At 39.0% G+C, this 27684-nt stretch overlaps 1 protein-coding gene across 2 annotated transcripts in view; it reads left to right on the forward strand.

Annotated features, from left to right (window-relative positions):
- Positions 1 to 27684, forward strand: part of CALD1 (caldesmon 1) — a 210585-nt gene that overhangs the window by 77862 nt on the left and 105039 nt on the right. For both annotated transcript variants that reach the window (XM_080665722.1, XM_080665724.1), the window contains exon 3: positions 13236 to 13347. In XM_080665722.1, coding sequence (XP_080521848.1) covers positions 13277 to 13347 — 71 coding nt within the window. In that variant the 5' untranslated portion in view covers positions 13236 to 13276. The remainder of the gene's footprint in view (positions 1 to 13235; positions 13348 to 27684) is intronic.

Raw genomic sequence — 27684 nt, forward strand, 5'->3', positions numbered from 1 at the left:
AGTCTAGGTGGTTTTCAATTTATGATTTGACTGCTGTATAAATGTATATGTTTAAATTATGTATCTATTATGTCCAAGGGCCATAATGGATAATGTCTCTCGGTTTTGTTTCAAAGCTTTTCATCTTAGATTATAAAGTCCTAGAAGATTATCTCTAACTTGCTTCATGATACCAGAGCACAATAAATGCATTTGATGATCATGATGAATAGATGTTGAAAAAATTTCACTAGGGAATAATTAGTCACTGGTCAATAGTAACATATCCTTCGTGTACAAAAATGTTGCCTTTGACAAAGTACCTTCAGGATATACCTTTGAATTGTTTCTAACAGTGTAAATGGATTTGCATTCAGCCATCTAAACTCCCTCACCTTGCTATAATCTTGTATTAACAAGACAGCTGACTAAGGCTCTGGATCTTATTTTTAATCACTAATTGGAAGTGTTAGTTAAAAAACCAATCACAAAAAGCAGACTCATAGGTTGCTGATATTTTTATAGCTGGGTAGACCAGAAAGGCCCGAGGATCATGCACAAACAAAACTGCTATTATGTAAAATATGACAATTTCTGTACCAACTTTATGATTGATAAAGACCTCTGACCACTGGTTTTTTGTTCCAAATAAACCACTCTTAGGCCTTATTATGCAACTTGAAGTATGACCTCTCTTCAGACAGTATGTGAACTTATTTTGCATTTGCTATGCTGTCTTAGTAGCCAGTGACCAGTCACAGAGAGATTGCCCGATGTCCAAGACCCTCAACAGGAAAAGAGATAGGTTACTAATGATGGCATTAGATGATCACATCCATGCTGTGGGATGCTGACCTGTGCCACACCACACATTTTATTCCATCTTTTCAAGGAGATTATAAGGTCTTTGAAAACAGACACCATGTCTTACATACCTTCATGCCTCTGAACTACATAACATTACTTCACACGGTACAATCAGGGCTTATAGCAGAACTATCCAACAGAACTCTTTGTAATGACATAAATGTTCTCTGTACTGTCTTCTATGGAAGCCACTACACACACATGGCCATAGAGCACTTGCAATGGACTAACGAAGCTGTGGAACTAAATTTCTAATTTTATTTTATTTTAATTAATTTTAATTTAAATTGGTTCATGTGACTAGAGGCTACTGATTGGACAGCACATCAATTGAATCTTCAAAATATCTTTCACTACAGTCCTAACCAGATGGTCATTTTACCTCTACCTACTTCCAGTAATAGGGGTTCACACTTTCTCAGCAGCCCTACCCATTGTCAGAGAATTCTTTTGGGGCCAGGACAACCAGACTCACCACATCAGAACTAGCCTCTGTTATCAGGCATACATTTAGAAAGCACATTTATACCATTTATTTATTTATTTATTTATTTATTTATTTATTTATTTATTTATTTATAGCAAAGCTGTGTGTGTGTGTTTTTTTCTCTCACAGACACAGGTTGGTGGGAAATCTCCATTTTTCCCTAAAGATTTACGTCTATACCTTTTGCTCTTCTCTAGGGGCCAAGAGAGCAGCAGTGGCCACATGTCTATTCTGATTTGGTATTAACCCCCGTGTCTTTCACTCTAATTCTCCTTGACTTTGCCAGGGAAAAGTATTTTTAAAGGGCACAGAAGGAACTGTGTTCCAAATTGTCATTTCTCCTCCCTCTTCTAGGAAAACCCTTCAGTTGATTTAGAGATCAGTCCAAAGAGCAATCCTGGTTTTCCACCGATTGGCTGTAGTTAAGGAGCTGATGCCAAAGTTCTGTATGTCTTAGTCACCTTTCTTTAAATGGAGATAAATCTATTTTTCTTACAATGATAGCCATGGTGTTTTGAACAATATAAAGTGCTCCGAATAAGGTGGCAGTATTTGTGATAAAATTTTAAGATGCAACTACAATTTCTAAATGTGTTGTCTTCCCAAGTATTGAAGTCAGTATATATAAACACCATCATTTTACAAATCTAAAATGCCTGAAGTATTGCCTGGCCAGTGTTGCTCAGTGGTTGAGCATCAACCCATGAACCAGGAAGTCACGGTTTGATTCCTGGTCAGGGCACATGCCTGGGTTGCAGGCTTGATGCCCAGTAGGGGGTATCCTCTCTCATCATTGATGTTTCTATTTCTCTCCCTCTTCATTCCTCTTTTTGAAATCAATAAAAAACATATAAAAAAATCAAAATGCCTGAAGTGTCCACTAAATAGGACAAAAAAAGCACAGAGACATTGGTTTTAGTAACGTAAGTCTGTCAGTTCTGTTGTTTTACAAGTGGAAAATATAAATAGAGAAAGGGTAGTGATAAAAGGCTGAGTAGGGAAAGAAAGAAGAAACAGGACATCACCTTTTAGTTTTCAGTAGGGCTTTGTGTTCCAGATTCCACCGATTGGAAAAAAGAAACAACTGGAGAAGGCAGAGTTCCTCAGGTTGATCTCATTCACTCTTATTTCTATGTTGCTGGGCTTCACAGATGTGCCTTGATGATTTCATGTATTTTTTTTAAAGTAGCACAGATTTTTGGAACAAGATGGTGAAGGTTGAGCTCAAGTTAAGTCCAAACTATATGTTAGAATCCATGTATTTATTTGGTTTTTGAGTCCCAAATGAACCATTTGGTTCAGAAAAGAGCAAAGCAGGTTGACAAATTGAATTTTTTTTAAAGGACAAAAGTTCATTTTCTACAGTCAGAAAGAAAACACTGCCAGATTTACTGTGTAACTACTGCAAATGTGGGTTTATTCAACTTTGAGAGTCATATTTAATCTATTACCAAGGCCTTTAATTCTTTTTGTAAACACTGATCAATCAATAAAATACAGAGATGAATCAGCTTGAGTTACATTTTTTATACTCAGAATGATAAAATCTATAATAAAAGTCTAATGGTTCAAATCAGCTATAATTCCTGAGTGCCTATCATGTTTCAATAGTGAAAATATTTTTTAAAGACTGTATCTATTCATAAATGGACTTAAGAACAAAGCATGTAGAAAGTAAAATATCAATAAAATATTTAAATACCAGCTAGAGCAATTGAGGAGCTATGGCAAGGCGGTATCTTATTAATTACCAAAATGAATCATAGGTGTTCATGGAGGGAGCTATCATTTCCAAGCTAGAGTCCTCAGAAAAGGCATCATGAAAGAAGTGAATCTGAGCCAAAAATTCATGGCTGAATATGAACAAGGAAGACAATAGGGAGCCCATTCCCGTGCTGGAATAGTATTAATAATGAAAGCACAGAGGTGAAAAATTATATGACACATTTGAGAGGCAATAAAATATTTTTACCTATGATGCCATGAGATGATCTGCTTGGTTAATGCTTTCTAAATCAGAAATTAGAAAAGAATGCACTTAGATATCAAAGCATTTAGGCCTGGAAAGGAAGAAACATGGACATGCCCTGTTTGATGCAGCCATCTTTGCTGGATTAGATAGTAGGTATAGACCCATACTATTACATGGGGTCAAATGAAACCTTGGGCATCATCTGGACCAATCATCTCATTTTCCAGAGAAGAAAAGCTTAAAGAGGGTCAGTAGGTTTCCTAACTCTGAGTCTAGGTCGTTGATTGCCAGGGATTTGTAGAGGAGGTCAATGGAAGTATTTGGGGTGAGTAAAGATAATTTGAAGAGCAGAGGCTGCAGAATCTGATGGAGTATGTTACACCTAGAAATTATGTAGTACATGTAGTATGAAGAGAAACATCACTGAGTTGCAGTGATGACCCAACTAAAACTATCTCAGACCTTTAGGAGAGACAAAACATGGTCCCTGGCTTTCCTTCCCAAGCCCCTGAATCTCATGAACAAAACACAAAAAGCAGGTGATGGGTGTGGCCAAGGTAGGAGATGTGTCTGATAAGCCTGGTAGAAGCTTAAAGAGCAAGAAAACTATCGACTGATTTCTCAACAGAAACACATCAGGCCAGAAGGGAATGGAATGAAATATACAAAGTCATGCAAAGCAAGGGTCTGAATCCAAGAATACTGTACCCAACAAGGCTATCAATCAAAATTGAAGGTGAAATCAGGAGCTTCACAGACAAAAAAGGACTAAGGGAGTTTATTACCACCAAACCAGCAATGCAAGAAATGCTAAAAGGTCTGCTGTAAAAAGAAGAAATAGGAAGGGAAGAAGGAACACAGGCATAAAGAATAAAAATGGCGACAAACAAGTACCTATCAATAATAACTTTAAATGAGAATGGATTAAATGTCCCAATCAAACAACGTAAGGTAGCTGAGTGGATAAGAAAACATGACCCATATATCCGTCTATAGGAAACCCACCTCAGAACAAAGGACTCACACAGACTGATGGTGAAGGGATGGAAAAAGGTTTTTCAGGCGAATGGAAATGAAAAAAAAAAGCTGGGGTAGCAATATTTATATCTGACAAATTAGACCTCAAAGTGAAGGCCATAACAAGAGATAAGGAAAGCCACTTCATAATAGTAAAGGGAGCAATTCAACAAGAAGATATAACTCTGGTAAACATATATGCACCCAATACAGGAGCACCCAAATACATAAAAAAATCTTCTGGAGGATATCAAGGGAGAGATTGATAGCAATACAGTCATACTAGGCGACTTAAATACTCCACTAACACCACTGGACAAATCCTCTAAAAAAAAAAAATCAGCAAAGAAACATCTATCCTAAATGACTCACTAGATCAGATGGAATTAATTGACATCTTCAGAACATTTCACCCCAAAGCCACAGAATATACATTCTTTTCAAGTGCACATGGGTAATTTTCAAAGATAGACCACATATTGGGACACAGGCAAAGTCTCTTCAAATTCAAGAAGATAGAAATCGTATCAGGCATCTTCTCAGATCACAATGGCATAAAACTAGAAATCAACTACAATAAAAGCAATCCAAAAAAAATCAAACACCTGGAGGCTAAACAGCATGATATTAAACAATGATTGGGTTACCAAAGAGATCAAAGAAGAAATAAAAAGCATAATGGCAACAAATGACAATGAAACCACAACAATCCAAAATCTATTGGACATAGTAAAAGCAGTCTTGAGAGGGAAGTTCATAGCTCTACAGGCCTACCTCAAAAAAACAAGAAAAAAATGGTAATAAATTATCTAACCCTACAACTCAAAGAGTTAGAGAGCATAAAGAAAAGCCCAGCATAAGCAGAAGGAAGGAAATAATAAAGATCAGAGCAGAGATAAATGACATAGAGACCAAAAAAAAAAAAAATACAAAAGATCAACAAAACCAAGAGCTGGTTCTTTGAAAGGATAAACAAGATTGATGAACCTCTAGCCAGGCTCACCAAGAAACAAAGAGAGAGGACCCAAATAAACAAAATCAGAAATGAAAGAGGTGAAATAACAACTGATCCCACAGAAATACAAACGATTATGAAAAAATACTATGGACAACTCTAGTCCAACAAAATAGACAACCTAGATGAAATGGACATATTCTTAGAAAAATACAAGCTCCCAAAACTCAATCAAGAAGAATAAAAAAACTTGAATAGGCCGATAGCTACCAAAAAAATTGAAGCAGCGATCAAAAAATCTTCCAGCAAACAAAAGCCCTGGTGTGAACAGCTTTATAGGGGAGTTCTACCAAGCATTCAAAGAACTAAAAACCTATCCTCCTCAGACTATTCCAAAAAATTCAAGAGGAAGGCACACTTCCAAGCTCTTTCTATGAAGCCAGCATTACCCTAATCCCAAAACCAGATAAAGACACCACAAAAAAGAGAACTATAGGCCAATATCCTTGATGAACATAGATGCTAAAATCCTCAACAAAATTCTAGCAAATCAGATTCAGCATTACATTAGAAAGATCATACACCATGACCAAGTGGGATTTATTCCAGGGATGCAAGGATGGTACAATATCCGCAAATCAATAAATGTGAAACATCACATAAACAAACTGAGAGACAAAAATCACATAATCACATCAATCGATGCAGAAAAAGCATTTGACAAAATCCAACACCCTTTCTTGATCAAAAACTCTCAGCAAAATGGGAATAGAGGGATTGTACCTCAACATAATAAAAGCCTTATATGACAAACCTACAGCCAACATCATACTCAATGGACAAAAACTAAACTCATTTCCCCTAAGAACAGAAACAAGACAGGGATGCCCACTTTCACCACTCTGGTTCAAAATAGTACTGGAAAGTGCTAGCCATAGTGATCAGACAAGAAGAAGAAATAAAAGGCATCCAAATTGGCAAAGAAGAAGTAAAACTGTCCTTATTCACAGATGACATAATACTATACATAGAAAACCCCAAAGACTCCATCAAAAAACTACTAGACCTAATAAATGAATTTGGCAATGTAGCAGGATATAAAATTAACACCCAGAAATCTATGGCCTTTTTATACACCAATAATGAATTCACAGAAAGAGAAATGAAAAAAACTATCTCATTTACCATTGCACCAAAAAAATTAAGATACCTAGGAATAAACTTATCTAAGGAGATATAAGACCTGTACTCGGAAAAGTACAGGACATTGAAAAAAGAGATAGAGGAAGACATAAACAAATGGAAGAACATACCATGTTCATGGATTTGTAAAATCAACATCATTAAAATGTCCATACTACCCAAAGCAATCTACAGATTCAATGCAATCCTCATTAAAATACCAACGGCATATTTCAAAGATCTAGAACAAACTCTCCAAAAATTCATCTGGATTAAAAAAAAAAAGACCCTGAATAGCCACAGCAGAGGGAAAGAAGAACAAAGTTGGAGGGATCACAGTACCAGATATCAAGCTATATTACCAATCCACAATTCTCAAAACAGCCTGGTACTGGCACAAGAACAGACATATAGAACAATGGAACAGAACAGAGAACCCAGAAATCGATCTAAGCCACTATGCTCAATTAATATTTGACAAAGAGGCAAGAGCATATAATGGAGTCAAGACAGTCTCTTCAATAAATGATACTGGGAAATTTGGTCAGATACATGCAAAAAATTGAAACTAGATCACCTACTTACACCATACACGAAAACAAACTCAAAATGGCTAAAGGACTTAAATGTAAGATGGGAAACCATAAAAATCCTACAAGACTTCATAGGCAGCAAAATAGCAGACATATGTCGTAGCAATATCTTTACAGACACAGCTCCTAGGGCAATGGAGACTTAGGAGAAAATAAACAAATGGGACTACATCAAAATAAAAAGCTTCTGCACAGCAAAAGAAACCATCAACAAAACAACAAGAAAGCCCACTGCATGGCAATATATTTGCCAATGATATTTCCAATAAGGGTTTTATCTCCAAAATTTACAGAGAACTCATACAACTTAACAAAAGGAAGATAAATGATCCGATCAAAAATGGGCAAAGGATCTAAATAGACGCTTTTCAAAAGAGGACATACAGAAGGACCAGAGACATATGAAAACATTCTCAAAGTTACTAATCATCCGAGAGATGCAAATCAAAACAACAATGAGATAACATCTCACACCTGTCAGAATGGCTATCATCAACAAACAACAAGTGCTGGCGAGGATGTGGAAAAAAAGGAACCCTTGGGGTGGGGGTGGGGGGCAATGGTAAGATATGTACACATATAATACCTTAATAAAAATTTGGAAAAGAAAAAAGAAAAAAAGGAACCCTCCTGCACTGCTGGTGGGAATGCAGACTGGTGCAGCCACTGTGGAAGACAGTATGGAGTTTCCTCAAAATGTTAAAAATGGAATTCCCATTTGACCCAGTGATCCCACTTCTAGGACTATATCCCAAGAAACCAGAAACACCAATCAGAAAGGATATATGCACCCCTATGTTCATAGCAGCACAATTCACCATAGCTAACATTTGGAAACAGCCTAAGTGCCCATCAGCAAATGAGTGGATTAGAAAACGATGGTACATCTACACAATGGAATACTGTGCTGCTGTAAAGAAGGAACTTTTACCATTTGCAACAGCATGGATGGAACTAGAGAGCATTATGCTGAGTGAAATAAGCCAGTCAAAGAAAGATAAATATCACATGATCTCACTCATGTGGGTTATAATGATCAACATAATTTGATGAACAAGAATAGATCCAGAGACAAATGTTAGGGGTGGGGGTGGGGGGTTAGAGAGCAACCAAAGGACTTGTATGCATGCATATCAGCACAACCAATGGACACAGACACTGGGGCGGTGGGGGCTTTCCCAGGGTGGGAATGGCTGGGTGGGGGGGGGCGGCCAATTTGGGGAAAAGGGGACATGTAAAACTTTAGACAATAAAAAAAATAAAAGCAAGAAAGTCTGAAATATAAGTTCCAGAAAGGCAGGGACCTTTTCAGTCTTGTTTCCTGTTGAATCCCCAGTGCCTAGAGCTTCAGAATCCAGTATATAATAAATATTCAGTAAATAGTCATTGAATATTGAAGGTATAAATATTTTCATGAGGTTTCATTGAGGTAGTTGGACCATGCAATTTATAGTAGACACAGTACGATGAATAGTCAGAAAGGATCTGTCTAATAATGGTTAGGAGTGTTGAAAGACTAGATTCCTTGCAATAACAGAGAAATAGTTATGTTGTGAATGAGGATATAGTGGGTCAGAGGAGAAAGGCATGTATTGAGGAAGGTGCAATCCAAGAGAAAAAAAAAACTCTAACATCTCAAAAAAAGTATGCAAGGATGCTCTCCAGGATATGGCCATCCTAATCTATAACTCTTACTAAAAAAGTAACAATGTGGGGGGAGGCGGCAATTGTGGGATAAGGACCATATGTAATACCTGAATCAATAAAGAAATAAAAGAAGTAACAATAAAATTATAAGGGCTTAATACATATTTGCAAGGTTTAATTTAATTAATGCCTCTGAGACATGATAATTTTATGATTTCCATATGGGTTTGAAATTAAAGAGGCATGGGTAATTTTAAAGATCACTTCATACCCGAGTTTATGTGATCGAATGAATTAAACCAGAGATCACTGACAATAATATTCTCAGGACTTCCCTGTAGTGCTCTTATTTATTCCCTGAAAGGAAAAACAATTCCCAAAAGGAAATAGTGGCTTAGTCCAAGAATATTATCATGGTTAAGAGCACATACTGTAAAATAGGGATTATAATAGCTACCTCACAGGTTTACCGGTATTATATAGATAAAATAAGATGACATATTTTAAAATGGCTCAGCAAGCTATTAAGCCACACACACACACACACACACACACACACACACACACACACACCATGGAGGAAACTTAAATGCATATTGCTAAGTGGAAAAAAACAGTCTGAAAAGGCTACATGCTGTATGATTCCAGCTATATGCCATTCTGGAAAAGGCAAAGATATGGAAACAATGACAAGATCAATGGTTGCCACGGGTTGGGGTGGGAGAGGAAGGGAAGGATGAATAAATGGAGGGGCTATCCCAGTCATATGGGATTAGAGCCCATACCTCCTCTTAACTTGACTACATGTGCAAAGACCCTATATCCAAATAAGGTCACATTTGGAGGTACTGGGATTTAGGAATTCAACCCTAACTGGGAGTACACAATTCAATGCAAATATGGAAGAAATTGTGGGCAGAGGTGAAGGAAAGGGAATATATGGGAACCTGGTACTTTCTGTTCATATTTTTTAAAGCCTAAATCTACTCTAAGGAATAAAATTCATTGATTTAAATAAAAGTTTTTTAAAAAGTCCCAGCACATAGTACTAGTTATTTTAGAACTCAATTAACTTATTCAAAGTCCCTGACACTACAGGTTTTATTCTTGATGTATTTCAAAACCAATATTGGTGCTGCCCCCAAAGACTTTTTCCCCCACCCACTCACCATTCAGTTTATGATAATTTGAGGGTAGATAAGACTTAGTTTTCATCACATGATTCTCCCCCTAATAACTGAGTACTTACGGTGTCATTACCAAAAGGAAGGACAGTGTGTTTAAGTGATTTGAAAACTGTAACACTGACTTATTACTTAATTACGGCAGCATGGGTGTGCCCTGGTTGTTTTTGTTGTTGCTGCTGTTAATCCTCACCTGAGGATATTTTTCCATTGCTTTTTAGAGAGAGTGGAAGGGAGTGGGAGAGACAGGGAGAGAAAAAACATCGATGTGAGAGAGACATGTCAATTGGTTGCCTCCCACACATGCCCTTGACTGGAATTGAACCCAGGACCCTTAAGTCCACAGGCCAACACTCTATCCACTGAGCCAGACCAGCCAGGGCTGGTGTGCCCTGTTTTAAGAGGATCCCATATTTGAGAACCCATATTGAAAAGACAAATATATCAATAGGTAATGGTTCATTTGCCTTTGTAAAGTGCTTTTTCCCCTTTACAAAAGGAAGTCACATCAGAGTTCTTTCAGTAGCATGACTACAATTCCCCCAACCCTCCCAGCACAAAAAACTAGCTTTTCATAAAACTTTTCAAGAACCCATCTGTCCCATTCATTGCCATGTCCCTCCTTTAGCATACATGTCTCTTTCAGGCTGCTCTGTCCATTCGTGACACTCAGGAGCTCCACAGTTTACAGAATCTCTGCCTTGACATTTCATCACTTCATTGGTTGAGGATCTGTTTCCTAATCAATGTTGCTGGAAGGAATTCGGCATTGACTGGGGCTGGGGGAGGAAATGAGAGATTACTAGCTGGGGACATGGAAGCTACTGCTCTCAGAAGAGGGAGGGGGAGGAAAGTCACTCACAGTTCTACCCAGACGTGACTCCCCTCATATAAGAACATGCCAGCGATGTTCAGAAGTTCTGCGATATAGGGTGTGAGGATTAAGAAAGATCTTCAACTCCATGCTGGTGTGAGACCAACCAAGAGCCATTTTCACACACACATAGACACACACACACACACACACACACACACACACACACACACACACACCAACGGAGAGTCACATCACACGGTACACAGATGTGCTTTCTCCTCTCCCTCAGATAGACTCATCACATGTCCACAAAGGGTAACACAGAAAGGCACTTGTCTATGTAGACTCTCTCTCTCTCTGTCTCTCTCTCTCTCTCCCTTACCCTGAAGTGCCGTGCATATATAATCAGCAGCATTTAAATGAGTAAATAACTAGATAGGAATAGAATTTTTCTCTAGTTGGAAAAGAAAAAAAGATACTTAAGTAATGAAAGGTGAGGAGTAGGAGGAAAGGATGGGGAGGAGAAAAAGAATTTGTGCGAGAAGAAAGCCAGGGAGCTGCCCAGCCAAAGTGCCCACATGAGGTTGGTCAGTCTCCCTTCCCTTAGGGTACTCCAAGACGGGCCAACGCGTGCATCTTCCCCGCTCGGACTCCTTCTTTCACTGCCCATTAGCACCTCCCCCTAGGTACCGGCAGAGAAGCGGAACCCCTGTGGCTCCCAGAGGCTGGCCGACTGCTTAGCTCGGATAAGGGAGGAGCGGAGGCTCAGAGGATGCTCTTCAAGCTACTTGGATAAATTAAGAAAAGTTAAATTGTTTGCCTCCAGACAGGCCTCTTTCCCCATTTCTGTTTGCTGTTGCTATAGTTATTGAGAAGTGGCTTATAGACAACAAAAGGCTTTATTGAAAAGAGGAAAGAGCGGAGTTGACTCTCTCACTGCACTGTGCTCAGAACAGGAAGGAGCCCATCCCAGGGACCCGCAACTCACTTTTTTTTTTTTTTCATTCTGATTCCTATGATGAGACCAGGCTGGAAAATGTAGAGAAATTTCTTTATGGTGAATGAAATAATTTTTTTTATAAAAAGGAAAATTGATTCTTTCCTTCATAACAAGCAATATTTTAGAGAGTACTCTTGGTAGGAGGAAGATAGAAAAACACCTTCCAATGTAAAAACCCCAAATAAACACCAGAATTCAAATTTCCAAAAGATTTATAAGCATTATAAGTAATACCCTGGGGGCGGAGAAGGGGAAACATCCAAACATTGGATCGTTTTGTTTTTGTTGGCTGAGGTTTTATTTTTGTTTGTGTGGGGTTTTTGAAGGGGGGGGCGGAGAGAGGAATGCTTGAAAAGAAAAAAGAAAACCTGACAATTTATTTAAGAAGGGCTCCGACTTGGCTTCAAAATCTAAGTTTTGCTTTTTGCTCCCTCCAACCAAGTTGCACTCGGGGATGGCTCTCGGCTTTGCAAGGCTCCTTGTTTCCCTGCGCAGAGCAAATGGCTCGTCTCATGTGCACAGAAAGGCTGGAAAATATTTTTTGTGATCTGAGTGCAGCAGAGAGTCTAGGATTCCAGAGGAAGTGGAGGCCTCCCGCTCCACACAGGAAACAATCTTCAAGCAGGCCTTAAATGCCAGATTCCAGGCCGAGTTTAACTAACCACTGACAGCTCTGTAAACAAAGCAAGGACAAAAAGAGCCCGCTTCCCCTTTTCTGGTAGTCATTTTGGGTTCGGGGGCTGCAGGGGAATTCTGGAATACTTGACTCCATGGCACAGAAGCGCAGGGGAAGTGGGCTCCTCAGCTGAAGAGCTGGAAAGGGAGGATCTTTCTGGGATTAAAACCATCACGGAGGAGGTAGGAGAGGATAAAACCGTGCGTTACCATGAGCCGGGACTTTTAAGCTCTGGAAACAGCTTGATTCTAACGTAAACCGCTTTTAAAAAATGCTGCTGCATTATGTTTATTCATGGTATTATTGCTGCGCTCTTTATCATCATTCTGATGCTAATATTCTTCTAGGATATGCAAATTATACCCGGATAGTCGTATTATTTTATTTGTCTTTTATTTTTCTCTTAGTTCCTACATGTTCCCTTTCTTGCTACTTTTCTGTTTTCCCTCTTGCTTTCTTTTCCTCTTTGTTCACTCTCTCATAACTTTTGTCTATGTGTGGCTCAGCAAGTCACAAAGAACAAAACCTTTCAGAAGCTCTTAAGTGGTCCCATCAATATTTCTAGTCTTTAAAACCTCTCTGACTCCTGAGGTCTTTTTTTTTTTTTTTTTAAACTGGACTCTTACTTATTTGCCTCAAATAGTTTCATGAATGAGAATGAATTTAACACAGAAAGGACTCAGCTCAGGAGTCAGAAATCGATCCGTGGCTACCGGATCAGTCTTCTAAGGTGTTTTTCTTAAGAGTAAAGAAAAAAAAAATGAGGGAATGAAAAAACGGTGGGGGGTGGCTAAAGCAATTCATGGGTGATAATAACTCGGACTCATCGATGATACTGATTCCACCTCCTCCCCTCTAGATCCAGACATCACCTGGTCTCCCTAAACCTGAAACCACACCATGGATGATTTTGAACGTCGCAGGGAACTGAGGAGGCAAAAGCGGGAAGAGATGCGCCTGGAAGCAGAAAGGTAAGGATCTAGGTTGAAAAATATTTTTGAATTGTGTTCCTGACAATGTTGGTGTCAGGCCTCACGGATCTTTACGCTGAAGGGCCAGGTGTGGCACACTAACCTGCTTGCAGCAGTAGTTATGGGAAGTTTTCCTGTTAGTCCTCCAAATTCTGCCTTAAAAAGCAAACAAACATCAAGAAAAAGAGAGACTGGAGAAGAACCAAATAGTCACATTTACTCAGTGCCTTTCAGAGTGGAATTTTTAAATGACAAAGGCAACGTGTGGAGAAAAGTTTCAGAAGCAGTTATACTATTAAAATGACATAAAAATGACAAATATTGAATATTGAAACCATTTAGGAAATGGGAGTCTTTGGTTTAAACAAGTAAAGGCAGTAAATACCAGATGGATCTTGTGGAACATTTTTATTATTAGAAAAGCATGCAAATGCAGGAATCTGTGTATTATGGGTTCGTAGCCGGTGGGTGTGTTACTGTGCAGATTCTGAGTCTAGTTGGAGGCTGCTACCTTGTGTGGGGCCTCTGTTGTGATGACTTTAAGGGCAGGTTGGGGAAATGAAACAATGACATGTGAAGCACAGAATATAAATGCATATTTTAAATTTTTGACCTTAGAGCAAAGGACAGTGGCATTAAAAGTGGCTTAAACCAGGGGGTCTTTAGAGAAAGCGGAGTTGGCATTCGCAGGAAGAAAAATGTTAAACAATGATCTTAAAATCAAATCAGTGTTGCCTCACAGTAATTCCAGTGCACAAATGAAAAGGTGGTAGTAAGGGGATCCCTTAGCGATTCTGCAGGAGAGAACTGGAACTTACACCTATAACAAAAAGTTTTGGGGTCCATAGGCACTACTTATTTGTCTGGAGAATGTAAAAGAAGAAGGTGAAATTACTGCCTTTGATTAACTTGGTCAGAGTAGGCTACCATTCATGAAATGTTTGTGCACATACATGCATGGTACCTGGGCTCTTGTGGGTTCAAATCCCAGCTCTGCCACTTCTGAGCTGTATGAGCATGAATGAGCAAGTGACTTCTCTCTCAGTCACAGTTGCCTTATTGGTAATATAGGCGTAATATCTACATAGTTTGTGTGCTTGTGAAGATTATTGAATTTCATAAATGACCTAGCTCAGTCCCTGGCACATAGGAGGCTTCTATAAATGGTAGTAATTATTTTTTTTAACCAGTAGCATTAGCTAAATACGTAAGAAACAAATTATCAGTATAGCCAGAACTAAACATGAACTCCAGGAGAAGGAAACGCAGTCCTCATCCTGTGATGAAACTAGCCAGGCAACGCTCTTGGGAAGTAGTAAGCCATGGAGAAAGCCATGATGGAGACAGAGTGAAAAGGGTGCCATGTAGGTGAGGGAATCATACCAGCAAAAGCCCAGAGGTGGAACTAAGAATCCTGGTGCACGAAATCCGTTGAGTACTTGGGGAAGAGTAAGTGGGACTTGTACCTATTGGATGTTCCTATTTCACACAAAGAGCAATAGACAGAGACTTAGCAGGGAAGTGGTGTGTGATGAAAATGTTAGAAAACGTTATCTACAATGGACTAGAGTATGGCGATACCAGCACTGAAGAGCTAGTATTGAACATATAGTAATGAGAGTCTGAATCAGGGCAGTGAATATGAAAACAAAGATCGAATATGATAGTCTTTATAGCAGGAGAATTAGCTAACCAATCAGGAGAGGGAAAAACTCAAAGACAATTCCAAGGAATGTAAGTCTGAGGCGCTGGAAAGGTCTCTGCATTGTTCCACTTGGGAAATTGGAATGGGTTCTATTCTTGGATGGGTATGGGAGGGGGGAGTGTTTAATTTCAGCTAGAAACTACTTACAAGTGGGGATTTCCTACAGGCCTTTGGAGGTAGAAACTTTCAATGTTTGTTCAGAAAAGGAGAGAGATTACTGTTAGAGAAATAAGTTTGGGCACATTTAGTATGGCAGCATTAGTACAAAAGCTGAAGGTGGATGGCAGTGATGCTGATGAGAAAACAAGTGTAGAGAGAGCCAGAGGCCATAAAGACATAATAGACGCCATCCAAGAAGACCCAACAAAGTCAAGGAAGTAGGGAGAGTATGGGGGCACCAGTTCTTAGAGGACATTGAGGCCATGTGGGCAGCATCCAGACCCAGTGGAGCACACCTCTTATTCTCTCCAACGATGTGGTATTTGGCCTCTGGTTCTCCTGCAAGTCCACAAAATATCTTTACCCAACAAACATTTATTAAGCACCAACCAAGTTTCAGTGTTGTGGTTGGGGCCAGGGAAAATAACGGTGAGGTATAAATAGATATGGTTTCTGCCCTTATGTCCCTCATGGTAAGCTAGGAAACCAAAGCACAGGAGGGTCAGAAATCAAGCCAGGCCAGGATGGGGGTGAGAGGGACTCAGGAATGAGGACAGGAAATTAGGCATCAGGCTAGACCAGTGTCATCCGTTTCTTTGCTTCCTATGTGAATAAGGAGACAGGGAATCCATGTGAAAGGAACGTTAGAACTAACTTGCTGTGGTTAGAGCCATACTGTGATTAGAGAGAATATGCCAGGGCTCTTGAGAACTAGGATTTTGCCTAAGAATTTTCCACGCAGCTGCATAGTTCATTCCTTCCAGTTTTTTTGTTTTATGTGGAAGGATATGTCTTCCTGTCTTTCTTTAATATCAATCTTAAAAGGAATGTACTTGGGGAATCTTAGTTAGGTAGGTGCTCTTAATAACCTAAAATAAATTTACACGAATGTATCCTAACCTTGTTTAACTGTCTATATTAATTCTTTCGGGGTATTATATTCCATCTGATTTCTTTTCTTTCTTTTTTTAGAGAAGTACTTAAGTAAGTTCTTATATTGGTACTAAGTTTATCATTTCGCGTTTCAAGGTGAACCTTCTCATTCTGATATACTAGGTTCTGGTATGTAAGCCCGTGTTTACCTTTTAGGATTTTGTAAAATCTGATCATTTATGGGAATAGTGAAGGTCAGGCTTTGTGGTCCAGCCAACTTTGAGGGGAAAGTTTAGGGTGTGTACAGGAAACAGATGGCCAGAACCAGAAGTCAAGGGCTGCCTAAAATCATGGTTTTGATCTGAAGATAAAGGGCATGTAAGACCTTGGGCAAGTCCCTTTTCCTTTAACTTTAGACCTTGGCTTTCTCATCTGTAGTAGGAGTCCGTGTTTTCTTTGGGGTATTGGTGGTAATTTTTACTTTCCTTTTACTTTTGGTATTATCTAAGTTTCTTTTACAATGATCATATATTACTCAAGTTAAAAACAATAAGGCAATTTTTTTTATTTTGGAAAATGTGATTCTATGATCCTACAGATGCTTAAGAAGATTTAACTTTCCTTTGGATTTATGGAAATAAAGAAAGAACTCAACCCCAATCTGGAATGGTAGTGGAGTGAATTAGCAAAAATAGAGTGGCCCCCAAGGCTCAGAGCTGCAGGTTCATTTATTCACACACTCATTCAACAAATTTTTATTGGGCATCTACTCGGCTCCAAGTTCTATTTTGAGCACTGAGGACAGAGCAACAGAATGACAGAATTGGGAAGAGTGTGCATAATGCTTTTCAACCTTTATAAAACCAAGTGGTGATCAAGAAACTACATTTTTATATCTTCAAATATAATAGGGCCCTGGCCAGTGCGGCTCAGTTGGTTAAGTGTCATCCTATGTACTGAGAGGTTGCATGTTCCATTCCCAGTTGGGGCACATACTTGAGTTGTGGGCTTGATCCCCTGTAGGGGTGTGCAGGAGGTGGTCGATGGATGTTTCTCTCTCTCCCCCTCATCCTTCCTCTAAAATCAATAAAAACATATATATGTGCTGTACCCCTGTAGACTGTGTGGGGAAAGAGAGGCTGTGATTTTCCATCTGTTACCCACAAAGGCTTTCCAAATAAAAATGCCCTGTTATTTTAATTAGTTGTTATTGAGTTTGACTAGCAGGTGCAGTTCTACTTTGCAATGATAAATAATTTAAAACTTGTACTCTCACCAGATGTTATAACCACAAGTTAAAATAAGCCAGACTCTCATACATGTTATTTCTCAGAAACAGATCTTCATGCCATGCTGGCTTTCATGTGATTGGCGATTACTCACCGCATCACGGCTGCCCTGAGACTGGTGTACACACACCTCATTCTGAGGGTTACAGTCCAGTCCATTTCAAATCATCCAGTTTTCCATAATCTAGACTGCAAACCTAGTTAATAAAACCATCTTCCCTTCTTTGTCCTGAGCCTTAGCCTGTGCATCTTTCTGCTATTCGTCTTGTCCTGTCCTCCATTTGGCTCTCCCACTGAGTCCTTCAGATGAGGATTTTAGATTGGTAGAAGGTACTTCATTTGGTCATCAAAAATATATATATCAGCCAAAACCGGTTTGGCTCAGTGGATGGAGCGTCGGCCTGCGGACTGAAGGGTCCCGGGTTCGATTCCGGTCAAGGGCATGTACCTTGGTTGCGGGCACATCCCCAGTAGGGGGTGTGCAAGAGGCAGCTGATCGATGTTTCTCTCTCATCGATGTTTCTAACTCTCTATCCCTCTTCCTTCCTCTCTGTAAAAAATCAATAAAATATATTAAAAAAATATATATATATATATATATCAAATACCTACAAAGTACAAGAGACTGTACTGACCCATAGGGATGAGTGGACAGTCCAGGCAATGTCTCAGTAGTCACCAAGCTCATATTCTAGGTGGATCAGAACTTTGTAGCAGTGATTTTCAACCTTTTTAATCTCATGGCACACATTAACTAATTGCTAAAATTCTGTGGCACACTAGTAAATATATATATTTTTTGCTGATCTGACAAAAAAATTGTATTGTTTAGCTGTTGTCATTTTTTTATTAATAGACAATCCAAGGGAAAAGAGTTTAGTACCCCTGACTAAGTAGTCAGGTATTACATTTTTTAAAAATTCTTATGGCACACCCGTTGGAAATCACTGCTTTAGAGCAATCTTTACCAAAAGAGATGGAAAAAATTGGCAAAAAGACACTATTTGTACACATCTCAAACTGAACTATGTTTTTAAATCAATTACGTAATTGAAGATACAAAGAACTAACTAGTTTTGCTGTTTATTAATCTTCACCTATCTCATGGGAAGAAAAAATTAATAGGATATTCTGCTTCCCTTTCTGTTACTGTGCTTTATCTAAATCCCTCTCCACCTTTGTCTCTATATTTCTCAGTGCATCTTAATGTACGTTGCTTTGGTCCATGTGCATCTTCAACACATGATTGACTTGTTTTCATATGTCCTCCCATCCATGCACCTAATCTGTCTGCTCTGGATTATGTAGGCACATGCTTTTGTATCCTCAAGGAATACTTTTGGTAGGGGAAGGAGGAACAATTTCAAAGGGCTCAAATTCACCTCTTTTCCTAGTCAACAAGTACAAAAGCATGCTAGGCCTTTTATGTGTATCTGCAAAGATGAACTGATCACAGCACCAACAATAGGTATGTCTGAATAGAACATATATGTTCTATACAATTGAAGAAACAGAGAATCATAATGGTGGGAAGTAGTAAAAAGCTTACCATTAAAAGCATGGGCTATTGCATTAGGAGCTATGCTCTCAAATACCAGGTCTGCCATTTTCCTAATCTATAATATGGGGAAAAATAAGAGTACCCATCTCATAGGAGTTCTGTGAGAATAAAAAGAGATAATACGTGAAAGTAGTAACAATGCTAATCATATAGTGTTTACTAGGTAATTCTTATATATTATATATGTAATATATTATATATGATATATTATATAATGTATTATATATTATATAATTATTATTGAATTATTACTGTTATTTATTATTTATTTACTAGAGACCCAGTGCATGAAATTCATGCATGGGTAGGGTCCCTAGGCCTGGCCAGCGATCAGGGCTGATCTGCAGGGCAACCGGCCTGCAGGGCAATTGGGGGGGCCCCACTGACAACCGCCTTGGCTGGCTGGGGGCAGCTCCTGCATTGAGCGTCTGCCCCCTGGTGGTCAGTGCGCGTCATAGCAACTGGTTGTTTTGCCGTTTGGTCGATTTGCATCTTAGGGTTTTATGATATAGGATTCAATAAATATCACTATTAATTATTACTATAACCTATTTTGATTCCCTGCAACACACAAAGAATTAAAGATATGTTTTTCTATTTGCCATAAAACAAAACAAAACATGAAGGTTTTCACCCTGGCCGGTTTGCTCAGTGGTTAGAGCATCAGCCCTCTGACCAAGGGGTCATGGGTTAGATTCCTGGTCAAGGGCACATACCTCCGTTGCAGCTTTGATGCCTGGCCCTGGCCAGAGCACACACAGGAGGCAACCAGTAGATGTGTCTCTCTCACATTGATGTTTCTCTCTCTCCCTTCCCCCTTCCTAGCTCCCTTTCACTCTCTAAAGATCAAGGGGGAAAAATATCCTCCTGTGAGGATTAAAAAAACATGAAGCTTTTCTTTCTATACTTATCAGAGATACAAGAGTTTAAGAAGATGAAGAGCAGGAATTTGCTATTGAGTGAAGTTTTGAGTGGGTGTGATTGGTAACCAGTCTGAGGAAGGACTGTAATGTCTCAGCTAGAAGAGTTCACACCATTTCAAGTTGAGCCCTTCTTTTACATTTGGCCAAAGAGATGTGTGAGCTCTGGTGTATCTGCCGGGAACCTGCAGTGCCATTTTATCCATGAAGAGATCTTGAGTCAAACATGCTACTGCTCCCAGTGCTGGGTTTGCTTTCACAACAAGCAGCTCTCTCACTTTTCAAGATGTGAACTCATTACATTCCCAGCTCATGCTCTCCACACCCAATGTGAGCTCCTCTTTCTGATCAGAAGAAAGGGTCCTATTGTAGAATTGGGTTATCTGATTCAGAGGCTCGCAGACATAAATCAAGGGAATGAAAACACTCTCGCTGTTGTCATCATTCATACGTTTTTATGGGCCTCTGAAATACTGATGGTTAGACATTCAAAAGTAAACATTTATACTACACTAGAAAAACAACAATTTTCAAAAATCCATTGGGTCTAAGTTGTCCTTTCCCAGAATGCTATCACCAAAAATTTTTACATGATTTAATAGCATGGCCAAGCAATGATTATGCAGCATGCATGCACACACAAAAACATTTTAGTCACAATGCTTGAAATTGTGACCTTGAAACTGTAAATCAAAATCTTTTCACGTGCAATGTTTTGTTATTCTATAATCAGAAAATTATTTTCCATTAGGAAGTTAATAAAATATTCCTTTAAAACTGTCTAAATTATTAGAGTAGCTAAATTTGTTCAAAACTTCCCTTCAGACCAATTTTCACTGACCTAACAATTCCTCTGGTCCTAAAAGCACCCACTTTATGTTGATCAGTGGAGCACCAGGAGTCCAGAACCCACCCAAGGTGACCTTCATTTAATAAAAATTGAAAATCTAGATTACATGCTGGCCCATAACTTCATTCCTAGCTGGAAAAAAATGTGGCATACCTATGAATTAACACACTTACAGTTTGAAGCAGCAGTGAATTTTTTTTTTTACAGTCTGTATATGTGACACTTATAGTTATCAATCTTCCATCACCTGAAGAAAGGCAGGATGATGTGTTGTGTGTGGATGATGAAGTCTAACAGACCTGGATTTGAATCCTGAATTTGGCAACCTACTAGTTGGGTGACCTTGTGTCAAATTACTTAAACATGTCTTGCTTCTATTTCTTTATGTAAAACAATGCAAATAGTTATTCTGCCTCACAAAGTCATTGTAAAAGTTAAGATAGTTAACCCACACAGAGAAATTAACCCAATGGCTGGCACGTAGTACATGCTCAACAAATGTTTAATGTTGTTATTAAAACCATATTTGGTACAAAATAATATTTTACAGATTTTGGATTTTTATTCATTTGTCAGTTCAGTCATTATAATTTGCTGCATCCTCACTACAAAGCTTCTTTCCTACATCGATCTTGATACATACTAAGATGTTTCTATTAAGGTTGGGAAAGAGTTAAATCTTTTGGTCACATCTAAGTGGACCACACCAATATAATTGGCATATGAGGATTTTAAAATCACATATTGTAACCATGTGGTTAATGTCTAATTCATCAATGATATATCATTTACTTTAAATATAGTATATAAACATAAATCAGAATTTCACCTGAAGAGTGCAATTCAGCAAAAATAGTTCGTTCTTAAGTGGAAAAAAGTATCGGATAGATTTTTCATCTAGTGTTGGAAAGTAAAGGAACCATTATTTGTTTAGCATCAACCAAATGCTGGGAGATGTGATGCACTTTATATCATTTAATTGTCAAAACAACCCTGCGACTTTATGTTAGTCTCCTCAGGCTCCTCTAACAGAATGCCATAGACTGAGTGACTTACAAATAACAGAAAAGTATTCCTCATGGTTCTGGAGGCTGGGAAGTCCAAGGTGCTGACAGACTCAGTGTCTGGTGTGGGTCCACTAACTGGTGCATAGACAGCTATCTTTTCATGGTGTCCTTTCTTGGCTGAGACACACGGGAGCTCTCTGGAGTCCCTTTTATAAGCGCACTTATTCCGCCTGATCACCTCCCAAAAGGTCATACCTCCTGGTACCATCACATTGGAGGTCTGTTTTTAACATATGAACTTGGGGGGACACAAACATTCAGTCTTCTGCAGACATGGTTATTTTTAACCCTATTTTACAGTTGAGGAATCTACAGATCTGAAAGATTAACATATCTACCTTCGTATCGCTAGGGAGTGCAATCTGGTTTGCCTATCCCAAATCTCAAAACCTTTCCGTTATAATAAATTGATCAACAGAATTTTTCCTTGGTTTTCTTGGTTAAAGGTTCCAAGTAACTCCCTAAGATGGGAAAAAATAATTCAAAGCAATTTTGTGGCCACAGACTAAATGAAGCTATTGGGCTTAATTGAACTGTGCTTTATGCTCATTCAGGTAAATTGCTTGCATGTGTAGACGCAGTCATTGTTTTGTCTACCCTCAAAAAATCTCCCATGATATTCCCATTTCACAGAAAAAACAGAAACAGAGAAGATCAAGTCCCCCCCTCAAGCCGAAGAAGGCTGTTGGCATAACTGTTCTTGGCTTTCCTCTGGATTTCTCTCAGTAAGACTGGATTCACCATTAGGACAGGGACTTAGTCACATCATCACTCATAAAGGCTTAAGGCTGTCAATGACCTTACAGATAATCCTCTGCAGTGGAGTGCTGCTTTTTCATTTTGGGACCACACACTACTTTGAGTCTCTGATGAAAGCCATAGACTCTCCTCCACAAAACTTGGCACTTATTTTCAATGGTGTCATGGGGACCTCCATCCATAGACCTTCCTCCATCCATGAACTCTGGGCCAAGAATCCTTGATCTAATGAATTTTAAAAGTTTCATTTTACATATGAAGAAACTTCAGTCTAGGGATGGTGACCTGTTCAAGATAAGCAGAGGCAGCTAAGCTGAGGCAGAGCCTTCCTGCACAGAGCAGACCCTGAATGAATGGATCTGTCTGTAAAAAAAAAAAAAAAAAAAAATGCCATGGCTATTGATTAGGAAAATAGAGCATGTTTTTAGGAAAAATAGTGCATACTACAGTGTATTGCTTGTGGAATTTTTTTTATTTAAAAAGTTTATGGATAATATTTCTAAATTTTCAGATTACTTCATGGTGAATAAAATGAAAAGTAAAGAAAGGTAAGTGGATAGGCAGAATGAAAACAGTTAACTGGTAGGAAACTGGGCATTAGACTTTGCCATCTGAGTCAAGAAGGGGAAAAAAACTGTGATCATTTTGCAAATAGAAGCCATCAATTTTGGAAGTCTTTTATTTGATCTATGTGGTCTTGGCACGGTTTCTTTAAACAAAGCTTAATTATGATACTTAGTTATTATGTAGGATTTCTTCATCCTTACCAGTTTCATTTTAGCAATTCAAAGGATATTTCCCTCTAAATATGAAAGAAATAAAAACTGATTTGAATCCTAAGAGGATTTGGTGTTTTACCTTTACCACTACTGTCTTTGGGAGGGCAGGGCAGATGTGAAGGGACACAGGCATGTTACCTTCCAGAAAGCAGGATCATTCAGACCTGGGTTTGAATCCCGGCTGGGTCACCAAGGATAACACTACTTAGTCTTTCTAAGCCTATTTCCTCCATCAGGAAAATGGCCATTATAACAGTTCTTCCTCATAAAGTTTTATGTAGACTATAAAGCACTAGATAGATAGATGATACATAGAAATAAATGGATGGATGAGGGGCTGGATGGATGGATGATTAGGTAATATATGATACTAGAGGCCTGATGCACGAAATTCGTGCAAGAGTAGGCCTTCACAGCCCCGGCTGCCTTGGCCACCCTCACAGCCCAGGTTTCATCTGGAAGGTCGTCCGGATGGTTGTTCTGCTGTTTGGCCGTTCGGTCGATTTGCATATTATGCTTTTATTATTGTAGATATATATGAATATATGATTAGTGCTCATTAATGTTACCTGTTGTTGCTATTTTCAGCTGGCTAGAGGGCACGGTAAGGAAGGTGCTATCAGGAAAGCTCTCTCCAGTGTCATCTCCTAAGAATCTTGGCTCCTCAGCAGCTAAGCTACCTTATGGGGTTTCTGAATCACTGAGCACGTGCCCAGTCCCCATATCATCAGACAATCTGGTGTCTGATCTCTACTTTGTTCCAAACCTGTTTTGGCAGCCACCTTGAAAGTGATGGGAGAATATGGATATGAAGTCTCTGTACTGAAAAGAAAATCTATTCCTTATTTTTAAGACTCTTTCCTCATTTCCACTCCTGGTTTAAAATCAAGATAAAAATGCAGGATAGTTTGGTATCTAACATATCAAGGCCCTTTTCTCAATAATCTATAGATCTATCATTCAATTAATCATATATTTCAAATAGTTTATTTGCCTTGTGGAATTATATATCTTTTTTCATATTACATAATTATGGTTTCAGTACCACAAAAGCAGTAACCAAAAGCCTCTCAACCATTTATATTTAAGTACTAATAAAGAAAGATGTGCCTAGTTTTTACAAAATGACTTTTAGCCATTTTAGTCTACATTACTAATTTTATTCATTCTAATAATGAAAAAGCCAATGCAGATAATATGTAATGTATACAGAAGTTATAAATCATTAAAATGCACACACTGTAAACTTATCACTTAGCTTAAGAACGAGAGCATTTCCAACACCAGTGGACCTCCCTGCAGTGGGAACCAGGCATACAACTTTCTCTGTATTATTAGTACGCGTTTATATATATTGTTGAGAGACTTTCGTTACTGCTTTAGAGAGGACAAGAAGCCTGTCTTTCTAAACACACCGCCCAAAGGAGTCCTTCTGCCGTCTCAAGCTGGGAAATTTGGAGAAGTATTAGAAGAAGTCTTACGAGCAGAGAATTCTCATCAAAATCAAATAAAAATGGAACGAAGACTATCAAATATGTATGCTGACTGTATCTGCCCTGCCTGTTGGTTTTCTCACTGATAAACCAGGTAGAAGAGGTCTGCATTTGTAGCCATCATGTGGCCAGATGGGAATGGCAGACAGGAATGATTAGACTATTTCAAATTCTTAGTCAAGGGAAATCTACCTCAATTGCCTTGAAGTCTTCTGGGGAAGTTCTTGATCTTTAGTATTCCAAAGGTCCTTAACAGTGTTACAAGAAAGTATCACTGATGCCCTAGCTGGTTTGGCTCAGTGCATAAAACATCGGCCTGCAGACTGAAGGGTCCTGGGTTCGATTCCAATCAAGGGCACATGCCTGGGTTGCAGGCTTGATCCCCAGGAGGGGGCATGCAGGAGGCAGCCAATTAATGATTGATCTCTCAATCATTGATGTTTCTGTCTCTCTCCCCCTCTTCCTTCCTCTCTGAAATTAATAAAAATTTACTAAAAAAGAAAAAGTACCACTGGGCATAACACATGGGCATGCTGGAATGGTTTAGTGGCTGTGTTAATAGATTCTCCTTCATCTGTGATGAGGTTAAAGGGAATCGTACGCACACGTTGTGACTAAAATCAGTTCTTTTCACTAGTTTGCGGTCATAGCAGTGCTCAGCAGCAGTTGGAAAACTAGTTTCAGTCTGTTGTAAGTCTTCAGTAATTCAGATTCCTCCATTTTTAATTTTTATCACTTATTCTGGGGTCATAGAAAAGGATAACTTCGCACTATTTATAAGTAAAGGATTTAATTAGCAAGTTAAATATGTAAGCTACATTTCATGGCATAGTTTTTAAACACTTGAATTTTAAAAACTTTGGAAACATACACATTTACATTTAAAAGCCTAATTTTCTCATTATAAATCAATTTTATCTATGCAGTTCTTAAACAAGTTTTTAATGTTTTGCTAACGTGACAGAAGTCACCATGTAGACTGAACATATTTTCAAAACTGAATTTCTTTTAACATATTTCATAATTAGCCCTGGCCTTCCTTCCAGCTAGTTTAGATCAGTGAACAGTGACGTTGTATTTGAGATTAGTACCAATTGACTAAGTTAAAAATATGAGAGTTTATTTTCCATTTTAATAATTCCCTGCATCACATACAGTTCCTTTGTTGGAATAAAAATCTCGGTAAAGTACACATCAGCCACTATAAATAGCAGCCATCAGCCTGTACATTCAGGAGTGTCTCCGGAGAGTGTATTTTAAACTGCACATTGTTTGGAATAGGAAATTCTTTCGATGTTCATATTTTCCACTGTGGGTGACATGCACTATCCCGTGTCACATCTTCACCGCACCGGCTTCCATCTTCCAGGGCCGCTCAGGAATCCAACAGAGATGCCAGAAGATGGCTCAGTATGTGCGTTTATTTCCCTATGGCTCTCCGGCTCTTGCTATCCAGTGGGAATTTTGCGTACTTCAGGGCTCTCCAAATGAAAGCTTGATGACTCCCAGAGCCAGCACCAGCCACTAGGTAGTGAAAGAGTCCTTTATTTCCGGAGCTGGTTGCGCTCCTGTGCTTACTTAGAATAACAGCCGCCCGCCCATTTTCGATTCCCACAGAAAACCTTGCATGGTTGGCAGGTCTTTCTGGGCAACTCCAGGGACTAATATGGGAAATCACTAAACAGGAAGCGAACAAACAGACAAGCAGGATGGGCTCTCGTGCCGGTTTGGAGACAAGCAACCTCAGCAACTATAATTCCACTGCATCCTTCCCAAGGCACCCTTGCAACTGCAGTAGATGTATACCTCTGCCCACTCCTTCCTTGAACAGCCCTTCTGTTTTCCTAATCAGTACTGTTGTGTAGTTCTTGATTTTTTTATTTTTTATTTTTTTAGTAGGGACCCACTAGGGAGGATCTAATACTCCCACACCACTTCTCTTTCCTTTATGAAGAAGATGAGAAACTACCGGGAAGGGGCCTCGGATAAAAATTGTGATACAGAAAGTGTTGCTATCTGATGCTCTTCCTTCCTGCTACTCCCATTTTAAGAGTCTTTAATTCTTCCCACATAACCATGAAAGCCAAACATTCCAAATGGATGTCTTCTGAGTCAGCATCCTCAGAAGCATCATTAATACAGAAGTTCCATAGTTTATCATAGTTTAAAAACTGAACAGGATGAAGTGTTTGTAAAACTCAAGGCTGAGGCAGGATGGAAATTCCTAATTCTTTCATGAACATAAATTCTATCTCATTAAGGCATTTGTCAGAGCTATGGTAGAGCTGAACTGGGGAGGCATACCCTTCAGAAAGGAGTTAGTTTACCGTGGGAACTCTGCCTGAATTGCGGAATTACTGCTAGGAGACAAACTCTGGTATCCTGTTGGGTTATGTGGTCAGAAATTAAGGCTCTCTCTCCCACTTCTCTGAAAAGGGTTTGGAAATCCATCATTGGGCCCCGCCTTGTAAAGTAACACATCTAGGAATGCACAGTAGCAGGGTTAAACCTGGAAACCTTGTCTTTTACTCTGACTTTGGATTAAAGGTTTAGCAGACCCACAGGTTGAGAACCACTAGCAGGGTCGCCTAAGACCATCGGAAAACACAGATATTTACGTTACGATTCATAACAGTAGCAAAATTACAGTTATGAAGTAGCAACGAAAATAATTTTATGGCTGGGGGTCACCACAACACGAGGAACTGTATTAAAGGGTCGTGGCATCAGAAAGGTTGAGAACCACTGATGTAGGGGTTCCCGTGTGATTCATTTAAATCAGATTCACTCCTATTTAACTCTTTGTGGAGTCGCAAATTCCATTCCAGTCATATCCTGTGTTTTCACACCTCTCACTCTGTCTTATGCTCAGGCACTCCAGG

This window comes from Plecotus auritus, assembly GCF_963455305.1.
Source record: "Plecotus auritus genome assembly, chromosome: 4".
NCBI lineage: Eukaryota > Metazoa > Chordata > Mammalia > Chiroptera > Vespertilionidae > Plecotus > Plecotus auritus.